This window comes from Trachymyrmex cornetzi, unplaced genomic scaffold (genome assembly GCF_001594075.2).
Source record: "Trachymyrmex cornetzi isolate Tcor2-1 unplaced genomic scaffold, Tcor1.1 scaffold380, whole genome shotgun sequence".
NCBI lineage: Eukaryota > Metazoa > Arthropoda > Insecta > Hymenoptera > Formicidae > Trachymyrmex > Trachymyrmex cornetzi.
In genome coordinates, this window is record NW_017298535.1 from 36,918 (window position 1) to 58,674 (window position 21,757).

The 21,757-nt window shown below is 39.6% G+C and overlaps 1 protein-coding gene across 5 annotated transcripts in view; it reads right to left on the bottom strand.

Moving 5' to 3' along the window:
- Window positions 1-21,757, bottom strand: part of lilli (AF4/FMR2 family member lilliputian) — a 273,330-nt gene that overhangs the window by 4,394 nt on the left and 247,179 nt on the right. For all 5 annotated transcript variants that reach the window (XM_018511570.1, XM_018511571.1, XM_018511569.1 and 2 more), the window contains exons 8-12: window positions 4,805-4,862; window positions 4,342-4,394; window positions 2,866-3,373; window positions 1,353-2,098; window positions 119-1,034 (exon numbers count right to left, since the gene is read on the bottom strand). In XM_018511570.1, coding sequence (XP_018367072.1) covers window positions 119-1,034; window positions 1,353-2,098; window positions 2,866-3,373; window positions 4,342-4,394; window positions 4,805-4,862 — 2,281 coding nt within the window. The remainder of the gene's footprint in view (window positions 1-118; window positions 1,035-1,352; window positions 2,099-2,865; window positions 3,374-4,341; window positions 4,395-4,804; window positions 4,863-21,757) is intronic.

Below are 21,757 nucleotides of genomic sequence, written 5' to 3' on the forward strand. Positions count from 1 at the left end.
ACACACACACACATATATATATATTTATATATATATATATAAATCTACAGCTAAAAATACTACAACCGAGTTTTCACAGGCCAGAGTTCACAGACAAGTTTTTCACTTTTTTCCATACCTGACTGGACATTAGCCCGTCGTTGGCATGCCTCCGTTGTCTTTTGCGGCTTCTGTCTTTATGCTCGGATGTATTCTTAGTTTTCGCATCTACCGAACACTGAACAGGGCTCAAACTAGACACGGAACTACAACTCGGATTGCGTTTCCTCTTAGGCGCGCTACCAAGCGTACCGGCACTATTAGCACTACCAGCACCTCCGAGAACAGTACCGCCGCTCTTCGAATCCGATGATATCGGTTGGGCCTTGATCACAGAACGTGAAATCTTGCCGTCATTCTCGCTTAGCAGTCCGTCGGAACGATGGATTCTCGCACGATCTGACACAATCTGCTGTTGCGGAGGCGGCGTATCGATGATCTCACCTTCCTCCGGCGTGGACGACCTCGGTGGTTGCAAGGTCGCCAAACTAGAGGACGGTCTTTGTCTCGAAGATGGCCTAGTGTCAGGCAATTCCGTGCGTTGTCTGAGCTCTTGTCCTCTCGATAGATTCGAGAAAATTTGCGAGGATATCCTGCTGAGATCGATCTTGCACATAAGACTTGGTACGCCGTTCACATGTGTGAGCGCTGGAGGGGAGCGCAGGAGAGGATTGTTGCCACCACTGGACGTCCGCGAGGACGGTCTTTTGTACGGACTGTCCCCGCCCGTCGGTGTGTGCGTAGCAGAATTACTCGTGTACTCCTCTACGTAGATACCGCATTTACCACCGCCTTTTCCACCTTTCCCACCTTTACCACCCGTCTTCCCGATGCCTCTCGACGTCGAGAAGACGTGGCGCAGCGTGTCGCTTTTCTTCTTATCCTGCACGTTGCCGGCGTCATCCTCTTGCAATTTTGACGCCGGGCTGTTATCGCTATCAGAGTTATCAGGCGAGATCGTCCTCGTTGGTGGTGCTCGAGGTCTGGGTGGCACTCTGACATTTACAATATTTTTATTATAAAAAATATTTATTAGCCTTGCTTGCTAAATAAAAACAAAAGGCAAAAAAGAGAAAACCGGAAAACAAAATATTAAATTATTAATAGATCATAAATGAAATTGCCGTATTATTATTTTATCTTAGTATTAAAAAAAAATTATATCTCTCTTTATCACGTGCAAAATATAAGAGCAAGATATAAACAATTAAATGGAAATTAAATGGAAATATATGCGAAAGCTGCATATTCTAGTAAAGAAGAAAAAAAGAGATAATTAATGCATTAGAATAATTGTATGAAAAATAATTTACCGAGCGACTTTGATGCGATTACTCCTTACAGACACCTCTGATTCACTATCGGAATCCGAACCGCCGGTTATATTGGTCACTCTAGATCTGGGCTGCCTAGGTTTGCCTTTGGCGGAACTTTTCTTCTGATCCTGCTTCTTCGGCGAGTCCAACAAGTTGCTCCGCTTGATGGGGGGAACTCTTGTCCATCTCGCGGTGTCGTCCTCGGAGGCACTATTATTATTTTTCCTGTTCGGTGGCGAACTCTCGTCGTCGCTAGACGACAGACTCAGTCTCGATCTCTTTTCGTTTCTGGTTGGTACTACGGCCGACACTTTGGTAGGTCGGCGATCACTTTCGGAATCACTTTGTGATTTCGAGTCATTGTCGTCGTCACTTGAGGTCACCGTTTCCTTCGATTTGGGTGGCTTTTTCTTGCCAGGAGTGGCGACCGTTCTCGTCCGGCTGCGGGACTTGCTATTCTTCAGATTCTCGTCCGACGTCCGGTGACTGCGTTTCGGACTCTTGATGGATTTCCTGGGTCGTCCGCGTTTCTTGGTATCGGTCACTTTTGGCTTCTCCGTCTGGGCGCGATTGTCTTCAACCAATTGATTCTTTTCCTGATCAGAATGATGATCGCTGTCGCTGAGAGAACTCATGTTATGAGACCTCTTCAAGGCCTCGCCGAGCTGCCAATCATGAGACTGTTCCCTATGTGATCTGGTTTCCGTCGTTATTTCATGCGTATTCTCCCGCCTGGCATTATCCTGTAAAAACAATGCAATCCTTTTAAAATAAATTCTCTGACATAATTTTTCATATAATTTAAACATATAATCAAATAACTTTTTCGACACATTTGTAATCTTATCTAAACAACTTTACGGCGAAATTATACTCTATTGATTTATATGTGTCTATTGACTTGTTTTTATTTATATTACCGAGGTTTTTATTAACTTCACTAACTTCATAATTATAAGTTGAAATGTTTGTCATATTATTGTACATATTTAGTTTATAATATATAGAATTAGGCACTAAGAACTAGATCGATTTACTTAATCTTCAGATTTTAATCTACTGTTCCACTGAGCTAAGAAATAAATTTTTACTTTTAAACATATCTATATTTTTATATAAAAGTTGTATACTAAAATGTTTTAAAATTTCTTTCTTAAAAGTCATTTCCTCAGATTTTTAAATATTACAACATATTAACAAAATTGTGACGATCGTGGTATAGTGAATTGCGGGGCTGCTTTCTGTGCCAAAGATCGAATTCAAATCCATCCAGAACATATATATTAGATTTTATTTGATCATCTCTCGGAAGGCAATGACGAGAGCATCTTTGTCATAATAACCTCTTCTGACATGATCATTCGGATCCGGAGTTAAAAAACTAAGTCTCACATATCAGAGGATATATATTATGCAGAAAAGGTCACCACGTCTCTGATAAGAGACGAACACAGACTGGGAAGAAGAAACAATTCAAATATTGCTCCATAATTAATGTAAACAGTCTTACCTGAGCAGGTTTCGATTCGGCGTTCTGATTGCCGTTCTGCTGCAGAAAAGAAATGAGGTCCCAACGACGAGGTTCCTCAGCAGGCGGCGGTTCCACCAGATTGTCCTGCTTCGGTGAAACTGAGGGCGGTGTCGTAGGCCCCTTGGATGGCGGCGGTGCCGAGGTCAGGTCGTCTTCGTCCTCGGAATCATCGCTGCTGTCCGAGCCGGAATCTGAACCAGAATCCGAGCTCGAGCTGGCGCTTCCGGAGCTATGCGGCGCCTCGACTGGGCTCGACGGTTGGCCGACGACAACCGGATTCGTTGGGGAACACGCGGATGGCAGGGGATGATTGACACCCGCTGGAGGAGACAGCACTCGCTCCGGTGTCGCCCGTTTCGGTGGCGGCGACGGGTATCTCGGCGGGCTGATCGGCCGCGAGGGTGACAATGGGCCCACGGGTGACATGATCATGGGCGACATAGGTGTCAAGGGCGGCGGTGCCGATGTCATCAATGGTGTCGATAGACTGTAAGGATGTTTGATCAAACGATGCTCAAAATTGGACATCGTGATTTTCGATAAAGGTATCGAGACACTGGAAATCGTAGAAATTTCTTGTTGGGCAATTGGAATAAATTTTTCAATTTCAAGATCACGATATATAGTTGGAAAATTCATATTAAATTTAACACGTTTCACATGTCCCAGACCATTCCAATTTTTTATTTAACACAAAATATGTCAGGAAGTAACACAATATTATATACAAAAAAAAATAACAAAAAGTACAAGACTAACACAATTTGTAAGCAAATTATAAAAGCATATTTCCTCTGTAAAATATAAATTATTTAAAATAAATTAAATTAATACATTTTATTCATTTATTTTAGAATTTACGTTTTAAAAACATTATTTTTATATTAATTGTTCACTTACTTATAAATTGTGTTATTTTAATTACTATAAGAAATGTGGATATTTAATACTACAAGAAATATTAATTTAACATATAAAATGTTCATATAACGCAATCACATGTTCAATTAATACTCGGATACATTAAAAATTCAACACAAAAGTTTTTTAACAAAGACCAATCTAACACAATTACAAAATGTTTCATACTGTATATACACGTGTATACTCGAAGAAAATTAATGTGCAGGCACTTAAGAAAGGTATGAGATTTCCAAAAAAATTCTCTTTCTATTTTTTCGTATTAAATTATTTAAAACATTAACTGTAAATGTTTGTGTCAAAAGCATGATTTCGAAAATATCTTGAGATATCTTCTCAAGAACGTTAAAAAAACTTTCAAAAGAAGTGTTTCAAACATTTAAGAACTCTTTTTTTAAAAGTCTTTAAGTATAATAAAATAATTTCGAGAAACGGCAAGCATTATACTTTTTATTATTAATTCCTTGTATTATTAATCCTAGTTAATTTCCGTAAACAACATAGATTAGTTAAAGTTACGAATAAGGTACTTACACGACCGTGAGATCCGGACTCCTGTTTCCTCTCGTCGGTCTCGATGATGTTTCCTGGGAATAAGAAGAAGACCGCTATCAGTAATTTCGCCGTGAAATAAAGTGGAACGGAATCTTTCTTGTCGTGATGAACGGCCACTTAGTTTTTCGTCAAATGCGATTCGATCGTATCGGTTTGCGAAAGTACTTTGCGGTATTGCAAAAAATCAACGAAAAAACAAACTTGAAGGTGAAAGTGCAGTTAATCGTTCAATTTTTATATAGCTTCAAAATTTTACTTCAGAAAGCGCGTTGTTTCATTATATAATATTGCAAACAATTAATATTATAAACAATATTTAATTTAATAACTGATGATTCACTTAATTTCGTAACAATAATAATAATAATAAGTAATTATCATTAACATATCTATGTTTAATAACAATGCATTAAAAGATTAAATGTCTCTTCAGATACGTTACCTTGTTCTCCTCATCCTCGCTCTCTTCATCCGACAAGATCAGATCCTCCGCGATATTCCTGCAACAGAAAGAAAGAGCCGTTCGATTTCATTCCGAGATTGAGGATCACTGAGTCGTGTGATTCACCGAAGTGCCTCAGCGAAGCGAACGCCAAGAGGGATTTATATCTCGCTGTTTAGCGCAATCCCTCTGAAATCGCTCGAGCGCCACTCGTCAAACAAGGAAACCCGTTCGGCGCGACTATACGGACGCGAAAGAGAGTCTCAACAACGGTGATGGCGACGACGGTAGCAGCCGGCGGAAAGTGAAGATAATTTGATATCAAGATCCAAGCACATTCGATTAGAATCCGAGATGAAGCGAGGGTAAGTAATGCGTGCGAAGAATACACGCGCGACTGCAACCTGTGGAGCACCACGGGATTAAGGAACAATCGTTCATTGATCCTTAGAACGCACCGTTCTCGCGCATCCGCGACCACTTCGTTCTTTCCCATCCATTAGGGTTTCTCGCGCGATACCGTCGTTCTTTATTGAAAGGTTCAAGCCTGGAGTTGGTTGGACTTGAATTGAAGGCAATCGGAAAAATAAGAAATCTTACGGAAAGAACGGTTTTGCTAAAGTATCTAAAAATTTAGCTAAACGCAAATCTGAAAATAATTTTATTTAGACTATCGAAATAATTATGTAGGACAAACTGGTTATATTACGTCAACAAAAAAATGGAGAATTTGTTCATATTATTATCTTAGCTATCTCTGCATGGAAAGAATGGATTTGTTGAAAATTTAGATACACAGATCTGAATTGAAACAGTTGCACACATTGGATCATAAAAGTAATTATGTAAAACGCTCAAACTAGTTGCTAGAATGTTAAAACTTTTTCTAACATTGCTCATTATACTGGAGGTAGGTATACATAATTATTTTGATGATCCAATAAAATTATTTTCAGATCTGTATTCAGCTAAATTTTTAAATATTTCAGCAAAATCGTTTTTTTCTATGTACATAAAATTTACTTAATCAAAATCGGAACTTCCAAATTAGTATAGGAGGATAAAAAAAATGTATTCATTGTTATATTACTTATATCAACAAAAAATGTGGAAATTTATTCATATTATTATCTTAGCTATCTTTACTCGGAAAGAATAGCTTTGCCAAAAATTTAGATACAGATCTGAATTAAAACAGCTGTGTTGGATCATCAAAACAATTATGTAGAACGTTCAAATGCTAGAACGTCAAAACTTTTCGCTACATTGCTCATCATGTTTGAGATATCCACGTAATTATTTTGATAGTTGAACAAAAATATTTCAGACCTGTACACCCAGCTCAATTTTCCGACACTTCACAGCAAAATTATTCTTTCCGCGCAAGTAATTTAAGATACAGAAAGATCACATCGAATTACCAAAATTCCTTGTGAATGTTCAGATATGTGAAAAGCGTATTGCGCGCTTTGGAAGCAACTAAAGGCTTGAAAAATTATCGGGATGGTTGAAAAGCGGTGGATATAACGCGTGCTACTTCAACGTACAGCGTATTAAATTACACGTGAGATAATTTATCGCCTTTTGAGAGTGCTTAAATGCATTAAAAAGTTGGGATATTAATTCCAAGTCACGTCTTTCATTATCTTCTCTCTGTATCGCTCTCGCTTAATTTAATAAAGTGGATAATAACAGCGTACGGCTCTTGGACAAGGTCGTGCTTATATAGACGGCAAAAAATGGGATTCCTTTACTGTCGATCTAACGTATACATTTACATAACGCGAAGGTTTTAATGTCTCTTCGGCGTTAAAGACTTTTCGCGTAAGACAAGTAAGACGCGGAAAATAACATTTTCATAACGCCGAGATTTAAGCCGAAGGTCTGTATGAGGAAAAGCAGATGGCCAAAGTAATTGCTTCCGAGTAAGCTCAAGAACATCGCGATTCCCAGAGATTACCTCGCTCTCGTCGAAACGCTTCGAACAAACTGTTATACGGCGATCGCAATTACCTGCTTCTATGTCATTAAGCAAATAAGTCGTTTATCAGCCTGCCCTTGGAATTAGCCGCGTTTAATTTAATAAGGATAATCGCGCGTGCCGGCCGGACTTATAAGCTCGAGAGAATCGATCTTCGCTTTTCCTCCTTTCTTCTACGACAAGAGCGAAACGTGCGGGGGCATATTCGTACTTTCGATCATCGCGAAGAGGCGCATGCGAGTCTCTAAGGACCGTCCAACAAGTATCCGGGCCGGGGACAAGGAAGACGAGGATAGAGGCGGCGCGGAAAGCCCACGACGTGGGGAGAAAGAGCGAAAGAAGGAGATAAGGAGAAAATACGTAGAGCACCGAACATCGACGGTGCACAGAGAGGAGGGCATCGACCCTAAATGCACTGTCCTACGTCCGCGCTCTGAGCGGTGCCTTGTGGTTTTGCCACGCCGACTGACTGCGTGCGCGAACGGAGCGTCGCGTCGTATCTAAGCTCGTCTCTGCCCGGCACCTGACTCCGCCGTTGACAACCGACCTCTCGGAGAAGGAAAACTCACTTAGTTGAAGCGCGACAACTTTCAGAACAAAAGCTCGCAACACCAAAATCTTCACAGCTGATACAGCAGCGTGAGATATTCTATTGTACTTTGAAATCTAGTTCATTCTAATTTACTGCTCGACTCGCCCTTAAAGTCCTTTGTCACTTTCTTTATATTAATAATATTGTGGAAATTTTTGTCAAAAAAGATAACAATGAAATGAACTACACAAGAATTCAAAACAATTATTAATTTTACTTACAAAATATTTTTTATATTTTATATACATATATTAGAGTTGTCATAAATTCCTTATCCTAAAATTCCGTAACTTTTTCCTGACTTTCATACAAAATTTCACGATTCTTCCTTATGCTTTCAATAATATTTTGTTGAGGGAGCAATTTAACATAACAATGTAAATTACTATTAATGTTACTGACTCAAGCTTGCATTTAATTGTTATGTCGATATAGTATTCCAAAATTGCGCAGGTGTGATCTACATATATTAAACTTCTTTAAAGCCAAGAAATTTAATTTTCCAGAAAATTGTGGAAAATTGCCTGACTTTTCCCTGATTTCCCTGATCATTTTCAATTTTCTTGATATTTCCCTCATTTCTAGTTTTGTAACGATCTACACGCATTAATTATGTCCTGACAATAAAGCAATACAAATACTAAACATCGTAAATAAAACTTACAAGTCTCTATTTTTATAGTCTCTGTTCCATTTTTCTCCTTCTCCTTCTCAACGTTAAAAAAATAGTATTGAATTCGTAAGGCATTTCATCAATTCCATGAGTAACCGTGCAACTGTGTTGTCCCGAGGAGTTAATAATCACGGTTTGATTCGAATTACACGAACATCTAAGTCTTTGACGACTGCTGACCGGTATAGAGTTCGCTGCTTGCCAGCAAGAAACCTGCTAAATCGCCGCACGAAAGAGTTTAACGATCGCGTCTCGAACGGTACAAATTACTCGGCTTCGTGGGAACGTTCACAATTTTAGAACGGCCGCGCCGCATTCGACGTTCGTGTATTGTTTATTAGCGCGCAAACCGTATTTTTCATCGAGACGGAAACGACGACTAATGGCAAACACGGGCGATTTATCAAAGCGCGGCGCTCGTCGGTAACGAGAAGCGTATATTCGGAAAAATTCTATGAAGTATCGTTCTATCGAGGCAGAATCCTACAACGGAGAGAGAACCCGCTCTATGTATCTTATCTCCATTTAAACATTTATATCCAGCGACGCGACAAAAATACTTGCTATTTTATAGACAACTTCGTGAATCGGGAAACTTTCGCATTTTATGGATTTTTTACTTAAATAAAACCAGACATACTTCGCACGTCGCAATTTTTATAGAAAGAACGATTTTGCTAAAGTATCTAAAAATTCAGCTAGCACAGATCTAAAAATAATTTTGTTAGATCATTAAAATAATTATGTAGGCCCAGGCTAGTTGCTAGAATGTCAAAACTTTTCGCAGCATTATCCATCATGCTTGAGTTTCTGGACAATTATTTTGATGCTCCAAAAAAGTTATTTTCAGATCTAACTAAATTTTTACATACGTCAACAAAATCTTTCCGTGTAATTATATGTTATTGTCACTTTTAAATATAACAGGAAATTCTACTACAAATCCAGGATTAAAGATTTTCGAATAAATTTCAGAGTAGCTTTATTTTAAATAAGATTCTCGCATTCGCGTACTTGAAATTCACTTGTACCGTTCCCGGAGGATCCTTCACGTTTATCGTTTAAACGCGCGCGTGAGAACGCGGTCCATTGTCAGTCTCCGACTATGTCGTCGCGCTGATGAAACTCACTACTCCCTTCGGCGGTCGGCGTTGTGGAAAAGAAGGGAACCTGTTCGCGCGAGGCGTTCCTTTAACCTCACGTTCCGGCATGCAACGGAACCGCCGTGTCGTAACCGCGCCTCACACACGCAAGTCGAGAATGCACGCCCACGCGAGCGTGCGCGTGTACTCGCGTGCACACGTGCGTGCGTGCAGACGTATGTAACGAGGAAGAACACGCACGCGTCCGGCCTGACGGCCTGCCGGCCGCGGTGGAAACGAGTGGAAAACGTTTCCGCCGCGGAAGAAGGGAAGCAAGGAGAAACGGACGGCCGAGGGTCCGTTTCATTAAAGGGAAAGGCGTGAATGAGTGTTCCTCGTTTGATAAGAGGGAATCGACGAGGGGAGAAAGGTCGAGATTGGCGCTGTTGCATGATACTCCCGCATAGATATGCTGATGAATAAAAAAAAAAGCTGCATATGGAACTTTAATTGCAAAAGAATTTATCCGCGATTCTGCCATTTTAGCGGAAATTTCATTCTTTAACTGCGGCGCATTAAAAATTTGTTGGAAATTCCTTCCTCTCTCTCTTCTTTCACATTTAAAATCATCAACAAATAAACGTACAAAAAAAAAATACTGTTCACATGATTCAGCATTAATCATACTAAAAAAATAATTTCAATAAAATTGACTGCAACCGTAATGTTTTATAGCTTATGAAATGCTGATCGAAAGTCTCCATAAGTACAACCTCGGAAATGGATAGATTTTGCAATAATATCATTTGGAAGTTGCTATTTTTAGTATAATTGGACTGAAAAGTACCTTTATCTACAGTACACAATTTGTTTTTATCTATATAGGCGTTTATATATAATTATACGGGTGTTCCATGTTCATACGTAATAATGTCAGACATACTAATGGAATAGCCACCGACACAAATGCATACATACTGATGTGTGTGTATCTGTGTCGATGGTTATCCCTTATACACCTATATTATCCCTCCCTTCGCGCACATACTGAAACATAATTTCTCAATAATAACACTTGTAAGGTCATATACGTGTTTAGCTATTTGTTTATGATAAATTATTTATAAATTATACTTATTATAACTGTTATACAGTTAAAAAAACTAACTGTAATTAAATAAAAGTACCTTTCAGTACGATCACACGCAAAATAGCGATTTCAAATGATGTTACAAGAAAATCTGTCACTTTACGGTTGTTTACAGAAACTTTTGATTTCATAAGCTATAAATATTACAGTTAATTTGACTGAAACCACTTTGTCCATATGATTAGTGTGGAGTTCATGATTTCCGATTATTGATAAGTAATAATATCGTCAATCAATGGCGAAGAGTATCAATAGAATATGTTTACATCTTTATTGAGTTTATTATATCTAAAATTCCATGCGTCGCTGCGCGACGCGCAGTTAAAGAGTTTTAATTAAAAGATTAATTATATTAAACTTTCTGACGCGTATATGTTTACATGATGGATGGACGGCGGGCACGAGTAACAGGATTCTGTTATAGCCACGGGTAAACGGCGCAATGCGCAAAAAGGATAATAATCTTAATCGAGGGCAAGTTTACAGGAGCTCGTTTACGAGCTTCTACCACGCGGCATCTATTCAAAGCGTTTGCGCGAACAATCGACCTCTGTATGTCTATTATCTATTATCTCATCTCTGCCGCTCGCTATCGTCATACTCATTCGCCACCCACGGCACGTGCGCTTTTACCGTTCCGTTACAATTGTGACAGGTGACTTCCGAACTGTGATTTTACAGCGGCGGGCGCGACATCGTGATCGCAATCAGTCTAAAAGAGAAAAATCAAACAATAATGCCGTCGGGCATTGTAACACTTGTCGCAGCAATGTAAAAAAAAAAAAAACATTACGCGATAAACACGTGCATATCAAACGTCTGTCCGTCGTGCAAAGAGACGTAATGTCAACGTGTGCGAGAGTGCGGTAGGCCGTTCCAGGAAAGTAATTTTACGTTCACGGTGGAATCAAGATAAATGTGGATAGAGTAATAGAGTACTGAAAACGCATGGTAGTAGCAAGAAGCTAATAGATTAATCGGTGTAACTAACGCGCTACTCTCTCTATTTCTGGCGACGTAACGAAAGGCAATATCCGCATCGGTTAGCTTCGCAACCCTAATCCTCCTCCCATCGTTCCGTACCGAACGACACGTATTATATATACACGTGCACGTAATACACTTCGGAGTTGGCGCTAGTAAGTTTCTACTTGCTATTAAAGAGAGGAACGATGAGAGAAGCGGAGGAAATACGGGGAGACCGGTTGGTGGTGGTTTGGGACGGAAGACGCGCGGGAGAGGCTGGTCGCTGGAACCTCTCTCCGGAGGTGCCGACGACATCGGACGACAAGACGGAGGAAGGCAACAGCGCGGTAATGCGATAGTGGTAGTGCCGATGGCACTGATAACGATGGTAGTTGTGAGCAGAATTCCATGAGGCAGCTAGCTAGCAAGCCGCTTGTTGCGAATAACTTCCGAAGTTTCGTGGTATACAGAGTGTCTCCGAGCCGGGATGTCCCTTGGTGCGCGCTGCCGAATGGATGTGTATGTTATTAATTAATCAGCGATGCCTGAAGGCGGATTTCGGGCTTCGCCGTTTCGCAAGATCAACATTAGCATGTTGTAGAAAATAGAGGATAAGGAGTTCCTTTAATCAAAGAATCGAATATAACGATCTAATTCACTTTCTTCGCAAAAAAGGCACTTCATAAAAGTACATCTAAATTATAGTTACTTTTACAAACCCCTCAATTATTTAAAATGTCTTGTTCCAAAAAAATTCTAACAATCAAAAGAGACTTTGAACATTACATTGACAATGAGAAAAATGTCTGGTTAGTTTAATTAGAATTCTGATTGAAAATGGGTAAAATGTTCTGATTGAATCTATTATTCTAGTTGAAATAACCAGAATTTTGATCGATTAGAATCTTCTGACTCGTTCGTTTTCATTCAGAAATTTTTCTTTTTAATGTACAGATTTCTGGATTTGCTACAAAATTTTTCCGAGGCAAAGTGAGATCAGTTTTATTGAATAATTTACGATTGTGTGTGTACATGGAAGTAATTATAGTTGCGTTCACATAACCTCTTAATTTTATTAAAAATTTTTTATTTCAGAAAAAACATTCCAATCAAAAGAGAGTGAGAAAGATCTGCAACCGAAGGATCGAATGCAACTATTCACCTCTTTATGCAACTAATTTTTCTCTTCAGTACGTGACAAAATTAATCTTACAGTAGAAAACTACATTTAAATATTATAATTATAATACCTTCCACACAACTGCTCAATTATTTCAAATTTTTTATTCCAGAAAAGTTCTTATAAACGAAAAACCAAATATTCCCAATAACTACAGATTTTCAAATTCGTTTCAAGACGTTCTCTCTCCGATGAAAGAGCAAGTTTATCAAATAATCTACGACTATAGAAAGTTATTCGATAGCAACAGAACGGCCAGTGCGTCACCACTTCCTTCTTTCTCCCTTTCTGACTTTTTGCATCCTTCTCTAACAATACTGCCCACTTCGTTCCCTGGTTGATCCTCTTTCTAGTCTCTCTTACGCAGTCCTCTCCTCTCCTCTCCTCTCTCTCTCTCTCTCTCTCTCTCTCTCTCTCTCTCTCTCTCTCTCTCTCTCTCTCTCTCTCTCTCTCTCTCTCTCTCTCTCTCTCTCTCTCTCCTTCCTACCCTATCGTTCTATCCCTCTTGAAAGACGAATTCTGCCTTTGTCTCTATCATGGACACCCATTTAACCCGGCGTTGTCCTTGTCTCGTTTCTACGCAACGCGTTCTGGTCTCTCGGCCTCGCGTTCTCCTTTTTCAACGAGTTTCGCATTCCCTCTTGCGCCAGGCTCTCTCTTTAACCCCTCCTCGTTCGCTTTACCGCTTCTGGTTACACGCCATCTGCATCCGCGTGCACTGCACCACCGATGCACCTCGTATACATGTTGCAGCGTTTGTGTGCGTGAGCACGAGTGCACGTGTACGTGCGTACGCAGGGCTGGCTCGATGCGGGGCGCAACACCTGTATCTGACAGAGTGAATTTCCGGCAGATTTGCGGCGCTCGGATACACGTCCGATATGATTACGCGTGTATCATCGCTTTTAATTAGTTCGATTGAATTTCTTCTAGCCGATAGCACTTCAATGATGCGTTATCTCGAGGGAAAATGTATGTATTATTCGTAAATTACACTAGAATTCAGTGTATTCCAAATTTATAAAAGCATCTTTTCCTAAAGTTATCTCTACATTGAAAAAAATTTATTAAATTTTAATAAATATTTGTTTGAACAGTACTCTATAACTAAGTTCTTACTTACAGTAAATAAATATTTACTCAATAAAGAAAAATAATACTTAAATCAAATCAATGATTCTTGTACCACATAAATATATGTTTACATTTAGTAAAGATTTAGTTCGTACTATTCAGAGACATTTATTAAAATTTTGTAAATTTGTTTGCCAGTGTATATTAATAAAAGATATAACTCGAGGAATAAAAAGAAATTGAGAATCAAGCGCTAGTTTGTAATAAACGTTAAATGAATTAAACACCGAATGAGTTTCGTTCCACCTCGGCGTTCTTAAAACAACGAGACTCGGATCGCTTTTTCTTCCAACTGCAGAAAGTCAAATAGCAGGCAATATACTCTTGCCAAGTGATAAAATACTTTTGAAGATTAATAAACGGTATAATCCGGCATGTCTCTCGCTGTGTTAATTATCCTCTGAGAAGGAAGAGGAAATCGACTTTCCACTCTATTTGACTTCTACTTCGCGGACGCGTCGAAACGATCGAGTAGCGAAGACGCGGATAATTTTAGCCGGCCATTCGGCGGCTAAATTTGCAAGACGCGCCGCGCGCGTTTCGTAATCTCTTCGCCAAGTTTCCACGCATAAGTTCGCGGAAGCGCCGCGCCGCGCAGGGTGCAAACCCTACAGAGATGCGCCGTTCTCTTCCGTTCTCCTCCCTCTAAACCGTTTTCAACTTCTCGTTTTTTCCCCCCCTGAGAAAAGACTCGGTTATACCGCTCACGTTCTCTTTACTACCGTCAATGTGTGCGTGCACGCCGAAGTTCGCACGTGCGTTCGTGACTGTGCGGCTCGAAGCGCGTCTGCACATCGCGGTACATCGGTGGTGAAAGGTGCACACCCGTACCGGCGAGCATCAGCAATAATTTCGCCTCTATCCTGCATCGCGCAGAGAAAGAGAAAGAAAGAGAGGAATGGAAAGCGAAAGATAGAAGAAGAGACGAGGGAAAGCGGGGGAGGACGAACAATTTTGCGCGACGGCGAACGAGAAAGTCGGGGATGAGAAATGGGAAACCAACGGAGAGGGGGGGAAAAAAGAGGAGACGAAATATCGGCATCACCGGTACGCGAGAGGAAATAAATGCGCGGCTCCACGGCGAATTTGCGCGACTATAAAGCGATTACCGGCGATTGCTGCGGACGAGATATGCGGGCAGTCTCGCGATGTCCACGACGAACCCTGATGATTTCGTTTCCACTTCTCGATGATATTTAATTCGCGTGATTGCATCCCCTATGCTAAGAGCAAACGATTTGAATGGATTTCAGCCTCTCGATTCCCTCGAATTTTGTTGATTGTACCGCTTATTTTAGAGAAAAACTTATCCCGAAGATGGAATTTTGCTACAGCCTCTCTTCGGAAGTAGAAGGTTCTATTTTTCAGACAATGACACGCAGAAAGAATGGTTTTCTTCTAAAGTAACCGAAAAATTTAGCTCGATATGATTTGAAAATAATTTGTTGGGTCATCAGAATAATTATGATATATTATTTTTAGATCTGTATTTAGTTGAATCTTTAGATATTTCAACAAAATCGTTCTTTTTATGCACGCTGTGTTTGACTAACTTCATCTCTGTTTAGTTAATCTGGAACATATAGAAATATTATATATATATATTTTTTTTCCATTTAGCGACACAAGTCGTTCTGTCTTCATTATTCATCGAATGCCAAGAAAGATAGAATGCCATTTGTATCGATTGCATTACTAAATAGTAAGTACCAATAATCTTCGCAAATAAAGATTCAACAAAGATTCAATCATTCTTCACTGATGTTATTATTCGTAGCGATTCTTAATCGAATAATCGTCCAGAATAATCTGCTGCACTTAAAAAACAATCGAACGCTCCGGTGTTGTTTTTCATTAACTATGTTATACCGACTAGTGATTCGCTTTGAAGTGAACGGTTTAATTTGGAACCGCGGCGGGTGCCTGGTGTTTCTGTTGGGTTCTCGAAAATAGACACGGACGCCGAATCAAACGGCGACGCCCGTTAATCCCGTTCTAGTCGATCGACGACGCGGCGCGCGCGGCGTCGCGACGTTAAAAAAGACGTCTCGGAGGAATTCGCAGCGCGAACCGTCGCGTTGCTATTCATAGAACATCTATCGCGCGCAGTACGACCGTAACGAATAAACCTCCTTTTAACAAGGAGGATATATATCGCGAGCATGGAAAAGCAGCGATTCTAAATATTTGACAGAAATGTGGAATATCACTCTTTCCAACTCCGCCCCAAATAAAAGCGCGGATACCGTGCGATTGATTTTTTTTTTCCTTTTCGCATGTTGGTTTTTCCTCTTCGCGTATCGCGCGCGCAACCTCGACGCAAAATAAAAAATTTCCACGGGCACTCCGATCGCGATTTCCCCCCGCATGAGTTTGCCGTTAATAGCTCGCACCGTCCGTTTCAACAAAGCGATTACGGGCAGAATCCATCCGTGCGGTAACACACGACAAAACGAACCGCGAAACTCCGAGAGGTCCGTCCACTACTCGCTCCGTGTGCACGATCGTACTGCGGAATATCGTACCGTGCAGGAAAACGACGAGATGGGTAACAAAGGGCGAGCCCGTAACGAGCTCTCGCGATGTAGGTCGTTCACTTCGCGCAAACCGGCGTCGCCGCGCAAAACGAGTCGGAAGCGGACATATGGCGTCTCACACCCACGCGCACGCATATGCACGCGTGTACGCATACAGACGCAGACGGAGTGGGCTGCTCCGGTTAACGACGTCTCATCCGATTTAATCCCGCGGCTTAGTTAACGCCGGAGCACATAACCGACGAAGCGAGAGCCAGCCGTCGCGCCGCGTCGTGTCGTTTCTCCACCTTTACGTCGTTTTCCACCCACCGAGAAATCCCCGACGTCGTATCGTTTCGGCCATTTCGACCCGTCACTTTTCGCGGCCGCGGTAATGAGATTGCCCGCTTTAGAGCATCTTCTTAATCCGCAGATGGATCCACAGATGGAGCAAATTATCGCGTATCCCGCGCGCCGGCGAAGGTGAAAATCTGTGAAACACGAGATACGCCCGTACGACGCATATCGTGGATGCATAAATTGACGAATTTAAGACTCTTCTATATCTGAGACACGTTGGAGATTCCACAACTGTCTAGACGGCGAAATGAACATTCTGCGAACAAGTATTTTGCGCATCATATTTTTTCGATTTTTTTCCCTCAAATCGCGCCTCAAATCAATGTGTAAAGATCATTGGGTACTTCTAGTATTAATGTGACACTAAAGAATGAACAAACTTGGATTATTGGTAAGTATATAACATAAAATTCAATTATACGAATAAAAGACGAAGCGAGAAAGTAATAAAGCAAAATTTCACAGACACAAAGCATCGTCGTTGAAATTATAGAGCACCTAAACTTTTTTATTAACGCGGCTATACTAAAATTTCTCAAATTCCACATTCCAAGCAGAAATATTTCTCTGATATTCTCTCTCGGGGGGTTAACACTGTTGCGAGTACAAGAGAGAGAGAGAGAGAGAGAGAGAGAGAGAGAGAGAGAGAGAGAGAGAGAGAGAGAGAGAGAGAGAAAACAAGGTGTAGGTACATGGACAGGCAATTTATTCGCGTGTCGAATAATCCTTGAACGTGTCCTTCGTATACCGTAACCTGCGACGCGTTTTCTCGGGGCAACATTAAACTTCTCCGACGGCGATTCTAATCTAGAGCGAATTTTTCATCGCCGTTGCTGTCGTTGTAGGAAAAAGTACGCGATGCCAGACGCGACGCGTGCGCCTTTTATTTTATTCCGGCCTTCTCTGCCTCCGTTTATCCGTCCAGCATCTTCGATTTGAGGCGCGAAGCACGAGCTCTCATTACTCTCGCGAGATAAGATCGAACGACGCGCATATGCTTCTTCCGATTACAGGTCTCCACCGTTCGCACATCGCGATGCGATCGAATTGCGAAAAATGATCGGTGATCCCTGCGGTGCTATTCGACACCCACCCTCTTAGTGGCGCCCCGCATTGTAAGTGCTATCGATGTAAGTACATTATAGACTGCAAGAGGAGCTCAGAAAGTACAAGCAAAAAGGGTGGTCATAGAATCAATCAATAAATTGTTGCTCAAGTTTTAAGTGGATAGGTGGGGTAGCTGTAGCATCCTAGGTATAAGTTTTCTTTAAAACCTTCTTCTAGAAAAGGAAAATATATACAAAGAATTACTCGGAAGTCTTGCGTATTCACACCTATTCACTTTTATCGATAATTACGCGTTAGCATACTCTCTAAATCTGAATCAGTGGACAGTTACTAATTACCCAGTAGCACTGATAATCAGTAAAGTTCAACTAAAAAAGGAAGACTGTTTAAGCATTATATAACTAAAATACTGATATCTATACGTTAATTTCAATTTTCCAATACCATATTTATTGAATTTAAGCACTAAAACAAGGTTAGTTAGATCACATAATAAAGATTAGTTAAGTTAAGGATCTCACATTTAATTCACTGATTACGAATGACATACTTGGCACTGATATCAGTGATTATCCACTCATTCAGATTTAGAGAGTATAATTTACGTTACGTGCATTATAAAATCTCAGAAATAAATGCGCGCAATTTATCGATAAAAGTGTAATTATGGATCTTAAGTTTATTATTCTTACAATTTTCTATCTCATAAAAGTATCACAACTAATGTAAATTTAATTATAACATAATACTAATAAAAGAAATTATAAAATGAAAAAATTTGGGATATTCTGAGTATCTCATCTACCAACTTGCGTATCTTTGAACTATCTACTTACCTAAAGATTAAAAAAGAGCGAAATATATATATATATATATATATATATATATATCGAGAAAAAATATAATAGATGCGTACATATCGAGATGTTTATTTAAACAAATTATTCTATTTCTAATTGTAATGCTGATTTAACTAAATCATATTACGTCTAATTAAATTTTTTAATAAATCTTGATTAAATCACAACTATAATTCTTGACCATTGAATAAGTTGTTATTCCATAAAGCACTTCAAGGGTTCTAATTCTTTATTTTTTTCTTCTCTCGTTTTACTTCGTTAATGAAGTGGGTAAATGTTCTCTTCATTCTGTTATTGAGTAAAATTTCTCAAATTTGCAACGCGTAAGTTTAAACCCCCCGCAGCTCTTAACTCAATTCACACTTCGTAACTTGTCATTCTTAACGTGATTCGACTTCATAGCTCTCTCAACGTTCATACAATTTGAGGCGAACTATCGAACTTTCAATCTTGAAAGTATATCACATATTTAAATAATTATAATTATTATTTAATTATTAAATTACTTATTTTATTATTTTACCACTATTTAACTATTATTCTCGCGTACGTTTACATTTCCTTCGATCCTATCGCACCTCATGACAGAAAATTACAATTCATCGTGCGATTTGAACTTCGCTGACGCGTATCGCGTTGAAGAAACTACGGGTAAACGACTGAATTCCCGAAGGGAAGCACCGTAATGGCAAAATATGGACGTGAAAAGCTTGTAGCGAAAGATCTCTGGCGCGCGTAGCCGGTTTCCTATGTCGACGATGCTGCTTACGTCCGCAACTCGCGCACATACCGCAGATAGGTATCCCGATAACCCGTTATCGCGATTCGCGATATACAATGTGCAGGCCGTACGCCAGAAGACGCTCGACGAGGCACGAAATAATCGAGCGATCGGATGCGCTCGTAAATTTCGCGCGTGATCGGCGGACAGAACGTAAACGTGCACGGGAAGAGTAATTATTAATTAACCGTTTTGCAATCGTGATCCTCATGCAATAAGAGTAGGATAAAACGACTCGATTCTTGAACAAAATTTTAGCTTTAATGTTACCGTCGCATCATCGTGTCTCATTACAGGCGCGGCGGTAGTAATGAAATTTCTTTCTATAGTGTGTCACAGAAAAAAATAGATCGAATAGGTCAACGAAGCTATATGTAGCTTGCTACATGAATTCAACATCTATGTTATCTATAACTAAGATTTGATGGTTTAACAATGAAATTATTAAGCAATTATCAGTATTTCCTCTTAATTATCAGTGTATGCTCTTAATTATCAGATATATTCCTAAAATAAACAATACAAATCGCTAATATTACATGTTTTCTTCATTACAACAGCAAAAGTATGCGTCATCTTAGCCAGCACGAATTTTATTAAAAATTTTCATTTCTAAATACTGGATTGATTTTCGTATGAAGTTATCTTTGATACGTTAACAAATTTACTGTTTTATTAAAACAAATGTAATTAAAAGTTAAGATTCCGGATTCGATGCTTACGTGAATTGAGATAGTCATGCACGAATATGAGTCAACAATGCCGAGAGCTACACTGAGAAAAATTTCTAGAATTCTATTTATCTCAACTCTAGAATTATATATAGATTCAACCAGAAAATTCTGATTTCAACCAGAATTACAATTAACTCAATCAGACTCTTTTTCCAGTGTATATAAATTAAGAATTACAGAGAATTATAAAAATATAGGATGCATCTTATAGCGAAAATGTTCGTACATGCTAAATCAAGCGTTCGCAAAGAACCGAAACTCGTTATCAGCTCGTTTAAGTGTGACTTAAGCGCGTTATCGGATCGCGCAAGGCCACAGGCCGCCTCTCGTCTGATAACGCACGACGCTCTCGTTATATTGCAAAATAAGCAAATGGAATGAGCGCATATTTTTCTTGGTACATTTGCGGTCTATTCTGACTTTTATGAGTCGGGAAAATTTAATTACCCGCGTCAATCACGCGCCGGGGAAAAAGGGAACGATATCCACGAAGGAATATTGAGATCGACCTTTAGAAAAAGACTGCGAGTCGGCGCAAATGCAAAGGAACCGTGTCCTTTGAAGAAACACGTTGATTAATTCATTTGGAGATTAATTCTCGAGGGCAATTCATTCTTGTGTTGTCAGAGAAAACACCGGGTATTAACGAATCAATTAACGCTTTTAATTCTTCGTGTCAGCTGGCGCGACAGCCAGCGGGCGATTAAATAATTTTCGCTTAGAATGCCGATTATGCACCCCTTCCGGAATTACACGGTGCGTATTACAAATAAAAGATCAGCCAAAATTCTACGGTTCGACAGGTGTACAAAACAAGGAGGAAGAGGCGTCTGGAATCGCGATGCCACGGTCTACTTTTTTATCGGACGAGAGCTTGATGTGCGGCGGTTTATTAGGCGGGGGATCGTTAGAAGGGGTCAAAGTCCTAAAGAGAACGAAGAGGGTGGACGATGTGTCCCTTTGCGTCAGCTCGATAATCCCTTTTTCTCGCGTGCGGCGGTCGCATAAACGCCCCGGGCGAGTGTCATACATGTAACACGGCTACGCGGATCGGCTGCCAATTACTGCCTCCCAAAAATCCACCATGAATTTAATTTCCGAGCTGCTATGTCGTGTACACACAGAAAAATACATACTATACACAAGTAATAATTTCTTGTACCAAGTATTTCAAAAGTTCACATATCTGCAAATCTATCACAAGTTCATTACAAGCATTAAATTTATTTAAAATATATTCTAATTCTAGTCAGTTTGCTACTTCAATTAGGATTATTAAATTAAAACAAATTTTCGATTTGCTTTTTATATAAAGTTGCTTCTTCAATCAATTTTATAATATTCTTCAAATCATAAATTCTTCTTTTGAATACATAATGAGTTTTTCTAAAATTTGTAGTAAGTATATTTTAAGATTATTATCAAGAAGATATTCTTTGTTAAAGATAACCTTTATTTAAAAGGGAGAAAGTAAATTGAGCAATCAACGAATAACTCCCCGTTTCACAATGCGATTTTTACTTTCGCAGCGACACATTCGTCCGTTTTAAATTTGTCCCAACGTGTTGAAAGATCGACGCAAGATAGCATTATCGCATGAAAAAAGAATATACGGACAAAATACGATAAGGTACCTTACCTTTGGAAACGAACTCTTCGTTGTTGAATTCTTTGTTATAATTTTGCGGTAACGAAAGTGTTACAATTTTTTGTTATAATTATATATATGCAATTTTGGTCAAAAATAAAGTTGTAAATTGCAATTAATTAGCTATAACTAAAAAAATTAGGATTAACTCTCCGTGATCCAACGTTTTTTTCTCTGCTTTCATATAGTTCAATATGGGCCACTGTTGTATGATTTTGTTTTTCAAAA